A 22,014-nucleotide genomic window follows, 5' to 3' on the forward strand; every position below is an offset into this window, starting at 1 on the left:
GCAGTGACTCCCGGTCCAAATAGAGCCACAACTGGTGGACCAGGCGAACCTGGGCAAACGTCCCCCTCGCCACAGCTGAAAGATGTTTCTCTAATGTGAGCTGTGGATCGAGGAGGACGCCCAAGTTGCGGACCCTCTCTGAGGGGGTTAGTGATTCCCCCCCAGGGTAATGGACGGACAGATGGAATTGTCCTTGGGAGGCAAAACCCACAGCCACTCCGTCTTATCAGGGTTGAGTTTGAGTCTGTTGACACCCATCCAGACCCCAACAGCCTCCAGGCACCGGCACATCACTTCCACTGCTTCGCTGACTGGACAAGGGGTGGAGATGTAAAGCTGGGTATCATCTGCATATTGATGATACCTCACCCCATGCCCTTGGATGATCTCACCCAGCGGTTTCATGTAGATATAGCGATGGAAAGGCGCCGGCTACAAAGCGAGTGAGCGAGAGGAGGGGGTAGCCCTTCAGCATGGGAAGGAAGAGGCAGCAACTAGCAGCAGCAGCAGCCAGTGTATGGGAGACAGTGTATGGGAGGCAGTGTATGGGAGGCAGTGTATGGGAGGCAGCCTCGCGCCGGGTGTATTAGGGGCATGTGCTTCTCCTCACCGCCTCAGTGTCCCTCTATTTTTAAGCCTTAAAGTTTTGGATTTTTTTGATTCACCTCACCTCACCTTCTTCCTTCGGCAGCAACTCTCCTCCTTGTCTTCTTCCTCCTCCTCCTCCTCCTACCCAAATTCCGAGCTTTTATTTCTTTCCTAATAGGTTTGCATGCATTACTTGCTTTTACATTGATTCCTATGGGAAAAATTGCTTCTACTTAAGAACGTTTCTACTTAAGAACCTGGTCACGGAACGAATTAAGTTCTTAAGTAGCGATACCACTATATATTCTAAGTGATGTGATGAACATTTTAATGATAGTAAAGATTATAAATATTGGACCAATGTGCATTTATTTTCATGTGTTTTTATATTTGATCTGTCTTTTTCCAATTTATTTAACTGGAAGAGGTTTGTTTTGTTATTACATCTGGAAATGTAATATGTGTGTGTGTGTATGTGTTTATATATGCTAGTTGTATTTCATGTTCTGATCTACAGCCAGAGAGCAAGCTTCTTATCCTCTGTCAGAATGGCATCGTTGTTCAGGTTCCTGCCCCAAACCCTATGGCCTACAGTGCAGTAACTACCTATAGGATCAAAGATCTACCTGCAGAATATTTTCGTTTCCGGAGCATCAAATCTCGGATATTGGTAAAATATTGTGCTAACACAGTGGAAAATCTTCCATGATAGAGTAATCTGCTTGGGAAACATTCTGTTTGCCTTCCAGACAGTAGCAGCTCAAGGGTTTATGTCACGCAATTCGTAGGGGTACATTATATCTCACCAATGCAAAGATTTGCATTTTAGAATGATTGAGAGTGAGGGATGCATTGGCACCCAATCAGCTATGGCATAGTCTAGGGCAGGGGTAGGCAAAGTTGGCTCTTCTATGACTTGTGGACTTCAACTCCCAGAATTCCTGAGCCAATCATGCTAGCTCAGGAATTCTGGGAGTTGAAGTCCACATATCATAGAAGAGCCAACTTTGCCTATCCCTGGTTTAGGGCAGCATCTAGTTAACCTCAGCCTAAAGCCACCCTTGCTTCCAGAACATCCTGTCCTATTCTCTCTCTCTGTCTCTCTCTGTCTCTCTCTCTCTGTCTGTCTGCCTGTCTCTGTCTGTCTGTCTGTCTGTCTGTCTGTCTCTGTCTCTCTGTCTCTCTCTCTGTCTGTCTGTCTGTCTGTCTGTCTGTCTCTCTCTCTCTCTCTCTCTCTCTCTATATATATATATATATATATATATATAGATATAGATATAGATATAGATATAGATATAGATATAGATATAGATATAGATATATAACATGTTTTTTAGCTGAATTTGAAAATTAAGGGAGACTAGGATATATATATATATATATATTTGTTTTCGTAGATTTATATATATAAAAACAGGCTAATTAAAAATTCTGGAGGTGATTTATGTATTAAAAATGTAGTATCAAGATATAACATTTTCAGTTTTGTCTAATAGTTTGTAAACTTATTTTTTGAAAATTTAATAGATTAACAGTAGGACTAGGAGTTAATTATTCTAAATACAGTGGTACCTCGGTATTCGAACGCTTCTCAGCTCGAACAAATCGGTTTTCGACCAGGAAAATCCAAAAACTTTTGCCTTGCAATTCGAACAAAGCTTCGGAATTCAAACAGCCGAGCCGAGCCGAGCCGAATGCCTTTCATTCAGCAGGGAACGTTCCCGGCGCTGCTGCTGCTCTAAGGAAAGCCTCTGCTGCCGTCGCTACTCTCGGGAAAGAGAAAGTTGGTGTAACTGCTTAAAGGAAAGGAGCCCCCCCGAAACTGACGGTATTGCAGCCCCCCCCCACTCCCTACAGCTTGGAGCGGAAAGGTGTAGGAAGGGTGGGGGCAGCTGCAATGCCGGCAGTTTCGGGGGTTCCTTCTTCCCTTTAAGCAGCTACACCAACTTTCTCCTTCTCAGCGAGGGCGGCTTTCCTTCAAGCAGCAGCAGCGCCGGGAACGTCAGCAGCTTCCCTTTCTCATGTGACGTTCCCGGCGCTGCTGCTGCTTGAAGGAAAGCCGCCCTCGCTGAGAAGGAGAAAGTTGGTGTAGTTGCTTAAAGGGAAGAAGGAGCCCCCGAAGCTGCCTACAGCTTGGAGCGGAAAGGTGTAGGAAGGGTGGGGGCAGCTGCAATACTGGCAGTTTCGGGGGCTCCTTCTTCCCTTTAAGCAGCTACACCAACTTTCTCCTTCTCAGCGAGGGCGGCTTTCCTTCAAGCAGCAGCAGCGCCGGGAACGTCACACGAGAAAGGGAAGCTGCTGACGTTCCCGGCGCTGCTGCTGCTCGAAGGAAAGCCACCCTCGCCGAGAAGGAGAAAGTTGGTGTAGCTGCTTAAAGGGAAGAAGGAACCCCCGAAACTGCCGGCATTGCAGCTGCCCCCACCCTTCCTCAGATCTTTATCCCATAGGAAATAAAGGAAATAGGAGCTGGAAACCAATTAAACCCATTTCCATTATTTCCTATGGGATAAATTAATTCGGTATTCGACCAAATCGGTTCTCGACCACACTTTTGGAACGGATTATGGTCGAATACCGAGGTACCACTGTACATGTTTTCTGTCGTACATGTAATTTAAGACCCAAATACAGTACTGTATTGTATGTTACATGAAATAGGATTGATCAGAGGAAACATGTTTTATATTTTTTAATGAAATAAACAAAAAGGTTTGAACAGCATCTTCTGTTGTGTCTTGTTATAACTTAATATATGGAACCACATGTTTCCCCTTCCTTCAAGAACCTAATCTTACACTGAATTTCATTGGTTCTATAAAGAGAGAAGATGAAATTAGACGCAGAGAAAAAATTAAAGAAAAGAAAGAGAAAGAAAAGCAGCAATGGATCAATCAACAGCTGGACCAGGGGAAAACACTTGAAGAAATAGAGATGCCTGAAGAAGTGCCTGTTGAAGAGGAACCACTTCCAGAAATCTACATCCCAGAAACTCCAAGTCCCATTCTTTGTGGGTTTTACTCCAGTCCAGGGAGATTCTGGTTATCATTGGTAAATGTTATTCATTTACATAATAATAATAATAATAATAATAATAATAATAATAATAATAATAATAATAATTATTATTATTATTATTATTATTATTTATTAGATTTGTATGCTGCCCCTCTCCATAAATTCGGGGAGGCTCACAACAATAACAAAGACAATGTAAGAACAAATCTAATAATTTAAAAAACACTAAACCCCCCATTATTAAAAGCAAGCATACCCACAAACATACCATGTATAAACTGTATAGGCCCGGGGGAGATGTCTCAGTTCCCCCATGCCTGACGGCAGAGATGGGTCTTAAGAACTTTACGAAAGGCAAGGAGGGTGGGGGCAGTTCTGATCTCCGGGGGGGAGCTGGTTCCAGAGGGTCGGGGCCGCCACAGAGAAGGCTCTTCTCCTGGGTCCCGCCAAACGACATTGTTTAGTCCACGGGACCTGGAGAAAGCCAACTCTGTGGGACCTAACCGGTCGCTGGGATTCGTGCGGCAGAAGGTTATGTTAAATTATTACATTTAATGTTAAATTATTACATTTAATGTTAAATTATTACACTTAATGTTAAATTATTACATTTAATGTTAAATTATTACATTTAATGTTAAATTGTTACATTTAAATTATAGTTATTAATGTATTTTTATTTCTCCTGTGGTAGGCATAAATTAAATAATGTCAGATCTTGGAACTCAACTCAAAACTGTTCCAGAAACTTCTTACAACATTGTCTTTTTCCCCCCCAGGGAGAATATGACACAGGGTTTTTGTATCACTGTGAATTTTCCTCTCAGCAGCAAAAAGATCCTGAGACTCGACAGGATGAACCCTTTGATGTTATCCCTATTGAAGATGCAGATGACATTCCCATTAACCGCATCACGTTTTGGTAACAAAGCTTTTTCAGCCTGTAAAAGAAGAAAGAATTTTAGGGCCGATGTTAAAAAACATTTTTTGGGGCTTATTTTTAGCATGTAGATCTTCATTAAAATGTACTTGTAAATAATGTAAAAATACAATGGAAGATAAATTATGATAAAAACCAAACCCATTTGATTTTGTTGCGGATATTATGGAGGTTACTGATACTGTGTTTGATTGGGTAGTATTCTTTTTCCTTACTCTCACATTTATTTAACCTGAGCCAAAGATGAGTTATTTTGAAATCACAAATTATTTTCCCAGTTCTACTTATTTGATCAAGCATATAGAAGGGCAAAATATACTTTTCTCCTTTTTATGCTACATCCAAATCCAAGCCTCTCGGTCATGATTCAAATTCATTTTATCTATAAAAACCAGATATGAAAAATATGATGCTATACTAACGTGGAGGTGATCTCAGATTTCACCCCCCTCCCCAAGATATAATTTTTCTGCTTATAGAGGTAAATATTGTTTTTTAGCAAGCAGTGGATTACTTGCAAGGTCACAGATTTCAAGTCTCTTTGTGGCCCACTGTTGGTAACAGGAGAGACAAAAGTAGTGAGTACAGTAGTGACTTTGTATACTTGATATCAAATTGAATATGGAATTTAAGAGTTTTCAGGATGCAGAAACTTCCTACCTGCTCATAAATTATTCAGGTGACATCCTCAAATGTGCAGGGAGTAGAATATGGCAATCTGTTTTTTGGCAGAGAAATAATATTGTTATAGTTCAGTGATTGTGAACCTTTTTTCCCTTGGGTGCTGAAAGTGCATGTGCGAGTGCCCACACTCATAATTCAATGCCTGGGGAAGGTGAGAACGGCCTTCCCCCACCCTGGAGGCCATCTGGAGGCCACAAATGGCCCATTTCCCAACTTCTGGTGGGCCCAGTAGGCCTGTTTTCATCCTGCCCAGGCTCTAGAGGCTTTCCTGGAGCCTGGAGAGGGCAAAAATGCCCTCCCCCATTCCCCTGGAGGCCCTTTGTAAGCTAAAAAGCCCTCCCATAGCCTCCTTGTGATCCGATAATCAACTGGTCGGCATGCACATGCACATTGGAGCTGAGGTAGGGCAATGGCTTGTGTATCAGCAGATACGGCTCCGTGTGCCACCTGTGGCACCTGTGGCACCCGTGCCATTGGTTCGCCATCATTGCTATAGATTCTGTCTCTTATCAAGAGTTGCAATGAAGTTCTCTGCCAGTTTTATCATCATAGGATATTTCTTTTCTCATCTGCTGTGACTAATAAGAAATTTATTTATTTATTTATTTGTTTGTTTGTTTATTTGTTTGTTTGTTTATTCGTTTATTCATTCATTCATTCATTCATTCATTCATTCATTTATTTTTTAAATGCCGCCCTTTTCCTTAGACTCAAGGCAGCTGAGCACTTTTTAACAGAGCCAGCCTATTACCCCCACAATCCAGGTCCTCATTTTACCCACCTCGGAAAGATGGAAGGCTGAGCCAACCTTGAGCTGGTGATGAGATTTGAACCGCTGACCTACAGATCTAGCAGTCAGCTTTAGTGGCCTGCAGTACTGCACTCTACCCACTGCGTCACCTCAGCTCTTAAATATTGTCTTGATGGAAATACTCAATACAGTGTTCCCTCAATTTTCGCGAGGGATGCGTTCCAAGACCGCCTGCGAAAATTGAATTTCCGCGAAGTGGAGATGCGGAAGTAAATACACTATTTTTGGCTATGAACAGTATCACAACCTTGCATTAACACTTTAAGCCCCTAAATTACAATTTAGCAACCATTTAGATTATTACTCACCATGTTTATTTATTAAAGTTTATTTAAAAAAATATTTATTAAAGGCGGACAAAAGTTTGGTGATGACATATGATGTCATCGGGCGGGAAAAACCATGGTATAGGGAAAAAAACGCAAAGTATTTTTTTATTAATATTTTTGAAAAACCGTGGTATAGACTTTTCGTGAAGTTTGAACCCGCGAAAATCGAGGGAACACTGTAAATGTTACCTATGCAAAGGTCAGTTAAATATTTTTTAAGCCCTGAGAAACATTTTGAGGTTTGTGATTCACTAAGTATCACAAGGTTGCGTAGAGGGGATAGGAGGCAAAGCTCAGTTAGACAAGTAGTTTTAGAACTCCAGTGGGTTTTTTTTTTCTGATCTAGTCTCCCTAGTGGAACTGTCTCATGTCTTCTATTTTATCCCCAGCATAAACAGACGTACATAGATATCGGCAAAGTATATGAAGAAAAACCATCATGTTCATGTGTTAATTTTTTCAGCTCTACAGGTTTACTCATGTTTTGTGGGATGCAGAATGGAATAATAAGGATTTATCCCCTCCACAACAAAGAACTCTCTGTGGACAACATAGCTGGACAGTGGTCATTTGGTTTGCATGATAATGACTATGGGCAAATTCAAGGGATATATTCAAGTTTTGATGATCGATTTCTAGTAACTTGTGGAGCAGATGGCAATATCTTTGCATATAACATTCTTTCTGCTGAGGAAGTTAAGAAAGTCCTGAGGACTAAAGTGCCCTCTCCAAGAGTAAGTAACAAACAGGATTACTCAGTATGTTTCCCCGTATCATTGAAGTACTTTTTGATTGGGAAATATTCACAATTTTCTCCATAACCTAGACACACAGTACATAAACATATAGATGTACATATAGGTAGTCCTTGATTTACCATTATAGCAAAGCCTGGAATTTCAGTTGTAATTTATAAATCAACATACATGTGACCAAACTTGATTTTATAACCATTTTTATGAGGGTCATGAAGTCACCACAGTTGTGAAGTGAACCCTTTGGTTGTTGAATGAATTAAGCATATCCAATGGGTGTTTTTTATAGTTTTCCACTGGAAAACAGCAAAACTTTCAAATTGCAGTCATAAGACAATAGAGTGCTGCAAATAGTCACAAGGTGAGCCATTTGCCAATTTCCTGGAATGCAATGTGACTGCAGGAGGGGTTTGGCAGTTGTAACTTCAAAGATAGTTCATAAGCAACTATTTTGAAGTCTATCATCTATGAATAATAATTAAGCTACCCGTTACAGGTCAAAGACTACCTAGAAACATAGAAGACTGACGGCAGAAAAAGACCTCATAGTCCATCTAGTCTGCCCTTATACTATTTCCTGTATTTTATCTTACAGTGGATATATGTTTATCCCGGGCATGTTTAAATTCAGTTACTGTGGATTTACCAACCATGTAACTGAATTTAAACATGCCTGGGATAAACATATATAACTAGAACTATACCTATAACCAGTGTTCCCTCTATTTTTTTGGGGGGGGGGGGGCGGAAAAGTATAGTGTCTGAGCGGCAGTCCCTCCGGGACTGGGCGGCACAGAAATAATAATAATAATAATAAATAAACAAACAAACAAATAAAAAACCCACCCTGTTTTGCCTCAGATAATTTCAAAATAATACTGTGTGTCTATAACAGTGAGCTCATGATAGGGCAACTCTATCAATATCAAAATGCCACTTAAATAGTTGAGCTAGTTTCAAACTAGATTTTGATTTTCTTTCTCTCTTCCTTACTCCCATTCTTTTTCTTTCTCTTTTCCTTCCTCTCTTTTTTCTATCTGTTTCTCACTCTTCCTCTCTTCCTCTCTCTCTCCTTCCCTCTCACTCTTTCCCTCTCGGCTTCTGGGCAGGTTTGGAAAACTCTGAGTTGATGATGATTTTTAAGTGAGCGATTGCTCACTGCTCAGCTTAGAGGGAACTATGCCTATAACTATACCTATTCATATATATATATATATATATATATGTGTGTGTGTGTGTGTGTGTGTGTGTGTGTGTGTGTGTATGTGTAACATTTTTGCTGATAATGAAAAGGAAGGGGGACTACTATAGATCTATTTCAAAGCAAGCTTATATACACTGCTCAAAAAAAATAAAGGGAAAACTTAAAAAACAGAATATAAATTCAAGTAAATCAAACTTTTGTGAAATCAAATTGTCCACTTAGGAAGCAACACTGACTGATAGTCAATTTCACATGCTGTTGTTCAAATGAAATATTCAATGAGAATATTTCATTCATTCAGATCTAGGATGTGTTATTTGAGTGTTCCCTTTATTTTTTTTGAGCAGTATATATTAGCTTGCTTTGAAAGTGGGAACAGAAGATTATTAGAAAAAATACTATGATTTATAAAACATTTTGAGAACTTATCTGGAATTCTATTTGAGCTTTAATTGAATCCATGCCACTTATAGAAAGAGTGCTGATTATTTAATTTTATTCTTCTGCAGAGTGGATTAGATAAAGAAGAAGCGGCAGATGATATTGAAGATCTTTATGCCTACAGGTAAGGTTGCTAAAAGTGAGACAGTGAGCTTCATTGTTGGATACCTAGCTTTTTTAATGATAATTATTTTTATTTTGAATCAATCCCTTGGAAACAAATACATTTCCAAAACAAATCTAATTTTAATAAAGTAAGTTTATTGGCACTTGCATCTCCAATCTGGAGTTTTATCTGAAGCATTACACTTTCCTTTGCAATTTTCTCTGAAGATAACATCTAGTGATCAATAATTTTGAATATTTGCATTTTAATATTAAAATATGAGAATTTTTAAAGATTCTACCTTGTTAAAAATTAATCTATCTCCAGAGATGGAAGGGGAAATGCTATTTTTTTTGGCCACATACCTATACACTATATGTCCAGGAACTAACATTATAAAACTACTTTTATATTTTGACCATTTAATTACCAGTAATACATTTAATTACTAGGTTAAGAGAATCCTATTTCTCTTAAATGCCAAGGTTTATGGACGGATGCCAAGTAAAATGCATCCCCGAGAGACTATCAAGCCACTAACCCTTGAAAAGGGGTACCGAACCTTGGTCCATTTATGACTTGTGGACTTTAACTTCTTGAATTCCTGAGCCAGCCATGCTCACAACTCCACAAGTCATAAAAGGACCAAAGTTCCCCACCCCTGCCCTAGAAGGAAGGGCCAAAGCATGAAGATTCTGAATGCTACTTGGAGACATCTTGGTTTGCATTTTTTGGCCTTTACATTCACATTTAATTACGAGGGTAGAAGTTCATTCTCTAAGCTTGTGGGTTGGTTTCTGTTCTGCCAGGCTCTCTGGTAGAAGCCTCCCGAAAATTCACGAGTACAAATTTCAGACACACAAATGTTTGAAAATTCAAAACAATGTCCTTTATCACAAAATTCAAAAGAAACAAAGCACCCTTTTTGTATTGCAAAGAGCACTCTTCCCCAAAACAACCTTGTCGGCTGTACAAGTCCCTTAACCAGTCCTTAAGTACTTAGCTAGTAGCTGTGAAGAAACGTCACAGCTCTCTTTCTTCCCACGAAGTGAAACACACACACACTTTACTCTGCTTTGGTGTCAAAGGCGTGAAAAATCCACAAAGTTCAGACACAGCGAGGCACGATCCTGAAGAACTGTGATCAGATAATCTTCCACAACGGCCAAACTAGCACACTGCTATTTATAGCAGCAGCTGTAATTACTGGAGCCCCACCCAAACACAGGTGGCCTCTCTTATCTCCTGTAATATTTCCTCAATTGGTCTCTTTGATGCATAAGTCTGCGCCTGTGTGGGTCTAACACTTCGTCATCCGAATCGACCGAAGATCATGGTGATTGGCTTCCTGGGCTGTGTGCCAAGCCCCCCTCTTCCAAGTTACCCCCACCTTCTTCTTTGTCCGAGGAAACTGCACTCCCTGACTCTGCCGGCAACAAAACAGGCCTAGGACATGTTGACGTTTCCCCTGCCTCCACCTCCACATTCCCTGAGGCAGGAGCTGGGCCAGAGCCAACCACAACAGTTTCCAAACATTTCATTACCAGACTAAATAACATTTTCTACAGAATTTAGGGGTTGTCAATGTAAGTGTTCTTCTGCTTATAAGGGCTCTGTAGGGTCAATAGATCTTATGATAGGGAAGTCACATCATGTGAGGGTCATGTCAGGTGAGGGTTTTGTGATGGGGAGGTGAGAACAGGTGATGGTCATTTGGAGGTGAAGTGTTGGTTGTGGAAGGTTGCATGGGTTGGTTGAGGGTCGGTGCCATTGCTGGTTGGCTATGCAGTTGATTTGAATTCTAAAGGGTTTGTAGGCTGATTGTAGGTCGATGTGCCTGTTGATGGAATTGCTTATGGAGTGCCAGGCTTCGATAGACTTGTGTGTTTAGTGGGTGGTAATGTGGCCAATGATTCTTGTATTGCTCCTATCAGATTGGTGCTATTCAGTGTCATTGGGTAGAGATTAGGAATTTGGAATCATAGCAATTAACCACCAGCTGATGTTCATGGAGTCTTGTTTTCAGTTGACATGATGTTTGTCCCCACCGTCATCCTCCACCTGAGCTACAGATATTCATCACTATTGCAAACATTTAATTATGTTAACTAAGTTCATGTGTTAATGGCCAGCCTAATCAACACTATATAAACACATTTTTTGTTTCTACAATGTGGTAAATAAATAAATTTCTGTCTAAAAGATTCCACTCAAAATAATTATAGATTCCTTTCCATCTTATGAAACATGTTGCTTTTCTTTAGTCAAGCTTCATAATTTCACTGTATATTGGTTCCTCGATAGATTAATTGTTTCATGTTTTTCTCACATTTTTAGCATTGAGAATGCCAAGCAAAAAAAAGAATATGATCAAATAATGAGGAATGCAGAATATAAGAAATATTTGAAGAGACAAGAACTGATTTTATTGAGGCAGGAGTTTCAGGAATTGCTCCGGATCAATAGTGAACTGCCCAAACACATGCAGCTCCTTAGAGAAGTATGTACGTTGATTTCTTTTCCTCAAAGGGAATAGGGGTTAATATGGTGTTAAACCTTGAGTTTTACGATGAATTAGTGTTTATTTCTTTATTGTTGGGTTCCACTCTCTATTTTAACTGCTTAAATTGTTTTAGCATACATAAAATAACCAACCTTAACATTGTTGGACAAAGTTATTCAGTTTTGTTCCATACCCAGGTACAGTATAATAACACAGTGTTTTTCAACCAGTGTGCCGTGGCACATTAGTGTGCCGCGAGACATGGTCAGGTGTGCCGCGAAGAAGGAAGCTCAGGTTCCGGTCTCGCAACTTTTTGCTGAGAGAGAGAGTGAGAGAGAGAGAGAGAGAGTGAGAGAGAGAGAGAGAGTGAGAGAGAGAGAGAGAGAAAGCAAGAGAGAGAGAGAAAGAGAGAGAAAGAAAGCAAGAGTGAGAGCAAGAGAGAGAGAGAGAGAAAGCAAGAGAGATAGGGAAAAGAAAGAGAGAGAAAGCAAGAGTGAGAGAGAAAGCAAGCAAGAGAGAGAGAGCGAAAGAGAGAGAAAGAAAACAAGAGAGAGAGAGAGAGAAAAGGAGAGGAAGGGAGAGAGAAAGAGTAATGAGAGAAAAAAGGGGAGGAAAAAAGAGAAATGAGAAAATGATTGAGACAGAGAATGAGAGGAGAGGAGAGAGAGAGAAACAAAAGAGAGAGAGAAGTGACTCTTGATTTAAAGCATATGATTAAAATCCCCCAGCCCTCACCTGTTTTTGGAAATGGTTCAAGAGTGTGTATACACATACACAGAGAGAGAGACGGGGGGAGGAGACAGGGATGGGAAAAGAGAGAAGAGTGTCTTAGGGTGTCATTTTGTGTCATTTTGGTTGGTGGTGTGCCCCAGGATTTTGTAAATGTAAAAAAATGTGCCGCGGCTCAAAAAAGGTTGAAAATCACTGTAATAACAGATATACAGCTTGCATATTTTTCACTTAGTCCTTGTTCAAAGGCAACTGTGGCAACAAGGACTTTTGCACAATTTTTTATTGGACACCAGTTGGATTCATTTCTGGATCAGAAGCCTGCTTATTGGTTACTTCCCATCTGGATTATTACAATGTGTTCGCATGGGGTAGTCCTTAAAGACACTCAGAAATTGCAACTGATCCAGAATGTTGTGGCATGGACACCTTTGTGTACTATGTAACATTATTAATGGGAGAATTTCATTGACTTCAAATAGATATCCAGAATGCTGGTAATTATATACAAAACCCTTCACAGCAAAGGGCAGGCTTTTATCTAACTGCTTATCTCGGGGAATCTGGCACGGTGAGCATACTCTGGGTTCCTCTAATTAAAGAATCAGATGGGATCTAGGAAAGTATGTTTTCTCTGTTATTGTACAGTATCTCTCTTGCGGAACAGAATTCCTGAAAGTCAGATGGCTCCAATCCTGCAGGTCTTACCGAAGGTGTTAAAAATATGGATTTTCTTCCAGGACACTAGGCCAGAAAGTTAAGGGAACCTGTTTATTTGTGGGTTTCTTATTGATATTTTTGTGGTCCCGGGCGTGGTTTGCTTTGCTGTTCAATTTGTTCTTCACTATCCAGAGTCTTCTTAGATGAAAAAAGACTTTCTGTTGATGACTGCACTGTGCAATTTTGTCAGAATTTGACAGATGTATAAGCTGCATATGAATTGTTTCAGCATTTGACATATAATCAAATATTGTATGTTTAAGCTCTTTGGGACAAATAAATAAATATATGATAGTGTAAAGTTCATTGATCTTAGCAGCTTGATGTAATTCAAGTCACTTGTATGATGACAGTGCCTTGGTTCCTCTGTGATGCCCTTGGTCTTTTAACCATACAATGGTACCTCTATCTAAGAACGCCTCTACTTACGAACTTTTCTAGATAAGAACCGGGTGTTCCAAGATTTTTTTGCCTCTTCTCAAGAACCATTTTCCCCTTACAAACCCAAGTCTCCGAAACTGTAACCGGAAAAGGCAGGGAGAAGCCTCCATGGGACCTCTCTAGGAATCTCCTGGGAGGAAACAGGGCCTCCACCCTCCCTGTGGTTTTTCCAATCGCACACATTATTTGCTTATACGTTGATCCCTATGGGAAAAATTGCTTTTTCTTACAAACTTTTCAACTTAATAACCTGGTCACAGAACTAATTAAGTTCGTAAGTAGAGGTACCACTATATTTGCAAAGTAAAATGTACGTTATGAATTTTGAAAGATAATAATAGAAACATAATGGGAGATACTAGGCTAGTGTGGAAATGTGAGCATTTAGTGAGATATTTGAAATTTAGTAGGTATAGTTTGATTAAAGCAAGAGATGAAATATGGCAGCCAATGAATAAGTATCTTTGCCAAATAAACCTAAACCCTATGACAGAACATCTAAAACTTCTCAAGCTGTTCACTTATTATGTGTTAATGAACCATTTGTGTGAGCCTTTGAACTACAAAGCAGTCTTCCCTAGTGTGGGTCTTTCAATGCCGTGGATCACAGCACCCATCTTCCATTACTATTGACCTTTCTAGTTGACAATAAAACTTTATAAATACCAAATTGGGGAAGATATACTGTGGCTAAAGCAAAGCCTGACAAATAAATATTAATACATTTAAGGGTTTAATATGGCAGAGTCTAATTTTTAACTTAAGATCTATAAAAAAAAATAAAAATGTAAAAGGATGACATACTTGATAGACCCAGCTGAAGAAAAAGGAGACTGGAGTACAGTGGATGAATATGGTACAGAATATAAATGGAAGTTTGAAATGTAGAAGCTTCTTCACAAAGTGTGAAATTCATATCCATGGATGGAGGACTTCTTTCTCTGATATTGCAATATATAAAGTAGCCCAAACCTTGTATTTTGGGAATGTATGTACAGTAAAAAAAAAAAAAGTTTCCAGATGTGTTTATTTATTTACATTTATTTTCCTTGCTTACTCTGATCACTCAGGTTAGCTGACAAAATCCAAAGACAATTAAAATAGTGTATGCTTTCCACCAAGATAAAGTAAAACGTGGCAGACAAATATGATTTTATCTTTTACAATATATAGCAATTTGAAATGGATCAGAGAATTCGTGCAGAAATGGATAGAAAGACTGCAAAAACTATTAGGCAAGTAATGAGAGAACTGGCCTGGGAACAGGAAAAACATCACATTGGGTTGCGAAAACTACAGGAACGGTAAGGACCCTTTTCTTTTCTTTTCTTTTGAGATGTTTTTATTTCCTAAGATTTTTCTGCTTAGGAAAAAGAAGGGAGACCCATGTATAGTGCTTTGTACAAAATATGGGAAACAAAATGGAATAATAACAACTTTAAATAAATAAATAAAGTCCACTTTTTTCCAGTTTTAAAAGGCATTGGAGGATACGTTCCAAACAGTATAAGATGTTTTTATTTTATTATTTGCTTTTTGTTTATTTGTAATTACAATTTGTAATGGCTTTCTGCAATTTGTAATTTGTATTGATGCTTAAGCTGTACAGTGGTACCTCTACTTAAGAACTTAATTCTTTCCGTGACCAGGTTCTTAAGTAGAAAAGTTTGTAAGTAGAAGCAATAATGTGTGCAACCCCATTAGGAAAGAAAGAAAAGCTCGGAATTTGGGTGGGAGGAGGAGGAGGAAGAAGAGGAGGAAGACAGTCGCAGCCAAAGGAAGAAGGGGAGGGGAGGGGAATCAAAAAAATCCAAAACTTTAAGGCTTAAAAGAAAAAGAGAGACTCTGAGATGGCAAGGAAGAGCACGCGCCTCCCATACACCTGGCACGAGGCTGCCTCCCATACACTGCGCCAGAGAGAGAAACCCAGGGGGAATGGCAGGAAACTGGCCGGGCCTTCGTGCTGCTTTCAAATTTCCTGGGAAATTTGTCCGGGCTCGGGTTTGTAAGTGGAAAATGGTTCTTAAGAAGAGACAAAAAAAATCTTGAACACCCAGTTCTTATCTAGAAAAGTTCTTAAATAGAGGCGTTCTTAAGTAGAGGTACCACTGTATTAGCAGCTGAGGGTTGCTGTTGCTAGATGAGCAGCCATATAAATAAAATAAGTAATAAATGAAATCCTAATAAAAATTAAATTAAATTTCTGTTAACTTAAAATTAAATGTAGTCATTACCGTTTAATAATTATAACTTATATCACATCAATACTGTAATAATTTGGTAACAATACCAGAATTAGAGATTTCTGGGCATTGCAATTTGAGCTTTTGGAAAACATATAACTCTGGGTCCTCTAGGTACGTATCTTTGTTATTTAGTGTATTGTTAAAATGATGTAACTAAAACTGCTTAAATATGTAAGGAGAACAAAACAAGATTGCTATCTTTGTTGTGGTCCTACAGATACCGCGGCAATTTGGAATATGACACCATTTTGGTCTGTGCCATGAGAAGCAGTCACCGAATCTCCACATACAAACTACTGGCAATCTCAGAGAGTTTATACAGAGCCAGAAAACAAATTCACCCAGGGAAAAAGAGATTAAGCAAATTTGATCGGAAAGGAAAAGAAGGCGAGCAAAGAAAAGAGAGCCAAAGAGATCTTAGTAAGGATTTACAAAAGTGTGGCAGAAGTACTGCAATCATAATGAACACAATATGTTGCATTCTTTTTCATGGTTCTTTATCAGCAGACATTTTGTCAGATGGATTTGTTCTATCATGCAACTTTTCTCTAACATTGCTTAGAATGTAATTTTGCAGTATTATTCAAGCCTTGATTAATGTGAGTTACTTCCTGCAAGTATGTACTGAGATAGCAAGTTGTGGCTCCTATTTACATTTTTCCTATTGACATGGTTTTTTATTTTTATTATTATGATGAACTTTTAAAGGTTTTATTGCGTGATATTTTTTTTGCATTTATTGCATTATATGTTATTTCAGTATTTCCCTGCATAAACTGAATTATTCCTAAGGGGCTGGAACAGGTAATAATAAATTACTTCATGCATCCCCTCTATATAAAAGAAAGATAGAGGGAGGGAGTTAGAGGCAGAGACAGAGAGAGATGGGGCTAAGGAGGGAAATAATTTTGATAATGTGATAGTATTTTAAAGCAATAAATGGAAGTATGGGGTAATTTGAGGAGGAAATTGTAATTTTTGAAGCTTTGTTCAGTCTCGCTGTTGGAAAGAAAGTTGCTTTGTTACGGCATGAGCTGGAAATATTTTTTTTGTTAAAAATAGTATATTTGAATTTAGGATAAAGACAGCAGGAACTTCTTGCCAACTCACACCTATGGTTGAATTTGTCTAAACATTGTGGAACTTACATTGCAAACAGATTGTTAATTATTGTTTTAGCAACTCTGTAACCTTCATTATCCAGGAAATGGCTTGTTTGGGAATGTTAATCGGAGCTAATGGTGAAGTAATATTTTTAGATTTATACTAAGTATCTAAACTGGAAAGGGCATATGTTTTCAAAAGAGTAGAAGTTTTAGGTGTGAGACATAGAAAAGTTAAAAGGATTTGAGATGTCTTGGGCATGTCTCTAGAGTAGTATTTTTGGGTAGTAGATCTGCTACCTGGGAAGAAAGCATGCATGGTTAGCTTTCATTAAATTATATCCATTTAGAGTGATACCTTGTCTTACAAACTTAATTGGTTCCAGGACAAGGTTCATAAGGTGAAAGGTTCGTAAGATGAAACAATGTTTCCCATAGGAATTAATGGAAAAGCGATTAATGCATGCAAGTCCAAAATTCACCCCTTTTGCCAGCCGACACGCCCGTTTTCGTGCTGGTGTGATTCCCCTGAGGCTCCCCTCCATGCGAAACCTCACCTCCGGACTTCCGTGTTTTTGCAATGCTGCAGGGGAATCCCAGCAGGGGAATCCCACCAGCACAAAAACGGGTGCTTCGCTGGCAACGGAAGGTCCAGAGGTGGGGTTTCCCAATGAGGGGAGCCTTCGCCTGGCAACGGAAGTCCGGAGGTGGGGCAACCCAGTGGCGGTGGTGGGTTCGTAAGGTGAAAATAGTTCAGAAGAAGAGGCAAAAATATCTTAAACCCCGGGTTTGTATCTCAAAAAGTTCATATGACGAGGGGTTCGTAAGACGAGGTATCACTGTACATTAAAATTCTTGTTATTATAATTTTTACCTGGACAAAACAGTGCATCGTAGAACATTTTTGAATCAAGGGACCTCAAATGGACTAAATTACAGAATGTGTCCAAAATCCGGAATCTATGACTCTGAAAGGATGACATTTTGGAAAGTGGTTACTTCAGTGCTATATACCAGGTTCACCTGGTATACCAGTTGAGGCCCTATTTGGACCAGGAGAATCTGCACACAGTCACTCAGGCCCTCATCATCTCCCGTCTAGATTATTGCAATGCACTGTGCATGGGGCTACCCGTTAAGAGTGTTCGGAGACTACAGATAGTCAGAATGCAGCCCACGAGCTTTTGTGGGCGTACCTAGGTACACCCATATATCACCAATGCTCTGCACACTGCACTGGCTGCCAATTGGTCTCTGGTCACAATTCAAGGTGTTGGTTATTACCTATAAAGCCCTATATGGCTTAGAACCAGACTATTTACAAGACTGTCTTTTCCCATATACCTCTCAAAGACCTATTAGATCAACAAGTAGCTAGCCTTCTCCAGGTCCTGTCAACTCAACAATGCAGGTTGATGGGCCCATGGGGGAGGGCCTTCTCTGTATCTGCCCCGACCTTATGGTGCCAGCTCCCCCCCCCCCGCCTGTCTATACTGCTGTCCCACCCTACTGTCCTTCCAAAAGGCCATGAAGACCTGGCTTTGTCAGCAGGCCTGGGGTGTGTAAATGTAATATTTTATCACGGCCAAATTGTAACTGATTCTGAATGCATGTGTGCTTGTTTGTTTGGATAGTTCATTGGGTTTATTATGGTTTTACTTTCTTTATTAACTAATATTTGACTTTTGTTATAGGGTATGTATTATTTACTGTTGTAATCCGCCCTGAGTCCCATTGGGATTGGGCGGCATGGAAGTCATACTAATTAAATAATTGAGTGCTGCTGCACTGTTGGGCAGCTGTTGCAGTAATGTGATCTTGATTTTCAATGTTTGGTGACAGTTTCCCAATCAGTTTTGCAATCCCTAGATCAGTGATGGCAAACCTTTTTTTCCTCGGATGCTGAAAGAGCGTGTGCATACGCTATTGTGCAGCTGTAAGTGCCCCCATCCATAATTCAATGCCTGGGTAGAGCGAAAGCAGCTTCCTCCACCCTCCAGAGCCCCTCTGGAGGCTAAAAACGGCCTATTTTCCAACTTCTGGTGGGCCCAGTAGGCTCGTGTTTTGCCCTCCCCATGCTCCAAAGGCTTCCCTGAAGCCTGGGGAGGGTACAAACACCCTCTCCCATTCTCCTGGATGCTCTCCGGAAGCCAAAAATGCCCTCCCAGAGCCTCTGTGCAAGCCAACTATCAGCTGGCTGGCACACACATGCACGTTGGAGCTGAGCTACGGCAACGGCTCATGTGCCAACAGATATGGCTCCACAAGCCACCTGTGGCACCCATGCCTTAGCTTCGCCATCACTGCCCTAGTTCCTCCTCTCCCCCACAGCAGCAGTCACTTACCTTCCTGCTAGAAAAGAAAGGGGGAAGGATGGGTGGGTAGATGGATGGATAGAAGAAAGGGAGGATGGGAAGAACAGGAAAGAGGAATGGAACAACAGGGAGGAAGAACTATGCTCCCCCTTCATGACTCATGCCACCCACACATGCTTGCCTGACCTGTGTCACTTTCACATGACGTTTAATGCACACTACACCCCAGCATGTCTTCCATGATCACTATAGTATCTCCTGAATTGCCCCCATACACCCTCCCTGACCCAGTGCAATCGCCCTCCCCAATGTGCCTTCCCTGATCTGCATAGCACGTCTTCTGCAACATCCCTTATAAGGGAGGAGGGAGCGAGGGAGGAAGGGAAAGAAAGAAGGAAGGAAGGAAGGAAGGAAGATTGGTTTCTGCTGTTCCCTGTTCCCTATAAATTTCCACAAGGAAACTCCGTGGTAACTCAAAGTTGCCAGAGAATCTGAAGTCACTTGCACATTTTTTTAAACCAACCATGGGCATCCTGTTTAGGTAAGGAAATATCTCTAAAACAATGACCCCACAAAGCTTGGGTTATTTAATATGCATTATACAAATTCACAAATTCTCCAGAGCTCTCTTCTGCAAAGAAACACGATCCAGATAGTACTATCTCTGAAATAGGGAAAGCAGTAATGGAACCCTAGTAGGCTTTTCATTGATTTATTTTTAAGATGAATTCAAAGAAAGTCTCCTTACTGTTTAATATAATGCTAAAATGGTATCTTGTTTGGGGATGCCTGCAAAAGCACCTTATATTCTGTTTAAATATATATTTTTCCAGGATCAATAATTACAGCCCAGGCTGCCATTGATGAAGAACCAGAACCTGATAAAACAAGGAAAAAATCCCAACCTCATTCAGCAGCAAGCCGTATTGTTGAAAATCGAATGGAAAAACTTAGGAAAATTATTGAAAAAGCAGACAAAGCCAAAGCTAAAATCGAAAAAAGAAAGATGGAGTGGGATGAATTGTGAGTCAAGCACAATCTTCTCTTTGAGGCATGATTAAAAACATGTTTCTTAAAATAGGAATAGTTTATGAATTATGAATTGTATATAATAATATCGAAATACAGTGGTTCCCAACTTGGCAATTTGATCTGAAGTTATTTGATTTGAAGCACTTAAAGACTGAAAGCATTCTGTTTCAACACAGAGCTAATCTCTGTAATTTAGATTTTATTTATTTATTAGATTTGTATATGTTACCCTGGGTGGCTCATAATTGAAAACAACAGCAATAGGACAAAATAAATTATAAGTAAATGCCAAAATGTATAACATGCTAAACCACCACTGAAAGTTCACTTAAGCAAGAAACAAAGTCTTAAACCAAGTTTGAAAAATTCTTTATGGTTATTTATATCACTCAATGAAGAATGGCCAACATTTTGCATTAACATAAATTAAAAATGAGCATGGGAAATCATAGAGAAGTCTTTGACTCTGGTTAAAAATCTATATTGGGCTAGATGTTGCAGTTGAGCATCCTAAGTAGCGTATCACATCAAGCTGTATATTTTGGGTGATAATAGATTTTGGGTGAGAATAGACAGTTCCAATAAAACAGAATTTAACAAAGATTTGGCCATACAGGCTTCGTTGGAATTTCTCTGTTATTTCCATAGTGCTGGCAGAAGATTTCTACATGCTCATGGCAGTAGATTCTACAAATACTTGAATATTTTCAACTACTTTCTGCTTTGAACATTAATATAGACTAGACCAGACCAGACCAGAACAGAACAGAATAGAATAGAATTCTTTATTGGCCAAGTGTGATTGGACGAACAAGGAATTTGTCTTGATACATTTGCTCTCAATGTACATAAAAAAGAATATATTCATCAAGAATGTATAAGGTGCAACACTTAATGATAGTCATAGGGTACAAATAAGCAATCAAATCACATTAGAATACAGTCAGTATAAATCATAAAGATACAAGCAACAAAGTTACAGTCATACAGTCAAAACTCGGAGGAGATGGGTGACAGGAATGATGAGAAGATTACTTGTAGTGCAAACTTTGCAAATAGTTTGATAGTGTTGAGGAAATTATTTGTTTAGCAGAGTGATGGCGTTCAAGGAAAAACTGTTCTTGTGTCTAGTTGTTGTGGAGTGCAGTGCTCTATAGCAGTGATGGCAAAACCTTTTTGGCTTAGGTGCCAAAAGGGTGTACTTGTGCACAATAGCATGCACATGGGTGCCCATTCACATAATGTAGTGCCCTCCCCGATGCATTCGCACAATGCCTCCACGCTGTGGAGCTGCCCTACTACTGTTCTATTCCAGGTACGAACCACAAAGTCTGGACAAACCTTAGTTTACTAATTAAGGACTACTAATGAGCTTTCTTAGTAGTTGTCAAACACAAATACAATTTAAAACATGAGTCCACAAAATAATAACTCAATTCTGAGTAAACAGACTTGTAGATAACAGTAATCTTACGGTGGTTGGCAAAACGCCCAAAAGCAATTGCAGGAAAAATGACAAGAGAGAGAACAAGAGCCAGTCAGATGTTTCTGGAGTCAAGACACAAAGGAATATGAATAAAGTTATTTCCTGCAAATTGGCTCCCTTAAATAGGCAAGGGGAGTGGCAAATTAGCCCCAAACCTTACTCCCAAGGAGACCTCCTCCTGAGGAACCATTCCTGCCTTTTAGCAGCACTGCATGCCGATGCATTGAGAATAGGCTCCTCCTCTTCTTCTTCATCACTAATGGAAGCTTCTGGAGCTTCTGAAGGCCTTGGCTGAATCTCTGCCTCTGGCACTGAGGTGCGAGAGGCCTGGCTCCAATTGTCCAAAGGAGAAGAAGTTCGTGAAGACCTCTGGCAGTGAAAGAGGCTGGGGGTGGCGCTGAGTCATCTTCAACCTCCTCACTGTCTGACTTGGGTGCCAGCTTAACAGCCACTGGCGCATCACCACATCAGCCTCTTCATTGTCGGAATCAGCTATGAGCTGCACAGGCTGCTGGTTGGCCACAACAACTACTTACCTTCAGTAGAGCTGCCCTACTATTTAAATA

General features: G+C 39.9%; 1 protein-coding gene across 5 annotated transcripts in view; it reads left to right on the plus strand.

The window, feature by feature from the left end:
• Positions 1–22,014, plus strand: part of CFAP44 (cilia and flagella associated protein 44) — an 82,489-nt gene that overhangs the window by 32,317 nt on the left and 28,158 nt on the right. For 2 of the 5 annotated variants that reach the window (XR_011558956.1, XM_070750030.1), the window contains exons 16-24: positions 1,106–1,258; positions 3,409–3,636; positions 4,383–4,525; positions 6,831–7,101; positions 8,836–8,891; positions 11,211–11,373; positions 14,440–14,570; positions 15,730–15,932; positions 19,764–19,953. Coding sequence is in view for 3 of the 5 variants with exons in the window: in XM_070750030.1 (XP_070606131.1) it covers positions 1,106–1,258; positions 3,409–3,636; positions 4,383–4,525; positions 6,831–7,101; positions 8,836–8,891; positions 11,211–11,373; positions 14,440–14,570; positions 15,730–15,932; positions 19,764–19,953 (1,538 nt within the window). In the remaining 2 variants the exon portion in view is untranslated. Of the gene's footprint in view, positions 1–1,105; positions 1,259–3,408; positions 3,637–4,382; positions 4,526–6,830; positions 7,102–8,835; positions 8,892–11,210; positions 11,378–12,772; positions 12,809–14,439; positions 14,571–15,729; positions 15,933–19,763; positions 19,954–22,014 lie in introns of those variants that run through there. The other 3 variants (XR_011558957.1, XM_070750031.1, XM_070750033.1) reach the window with 3 other exon arrangements.

Source organism: Erythrolamprus reginae, chromosome 4 (genome assembly GCF_031021105.1).
Source record: "Erythrolamprus reginae isolate rEryReg1 chromosome 4, rEryReg1.hap1, whole genome shotgun sequence".
Lineage (NCBI taxonomy): Eukaryota > Metazoa > Chordata > Lepidosauria > Squamata > Dipsadidae > Erythrolamprus > Erythrolamprus reginae.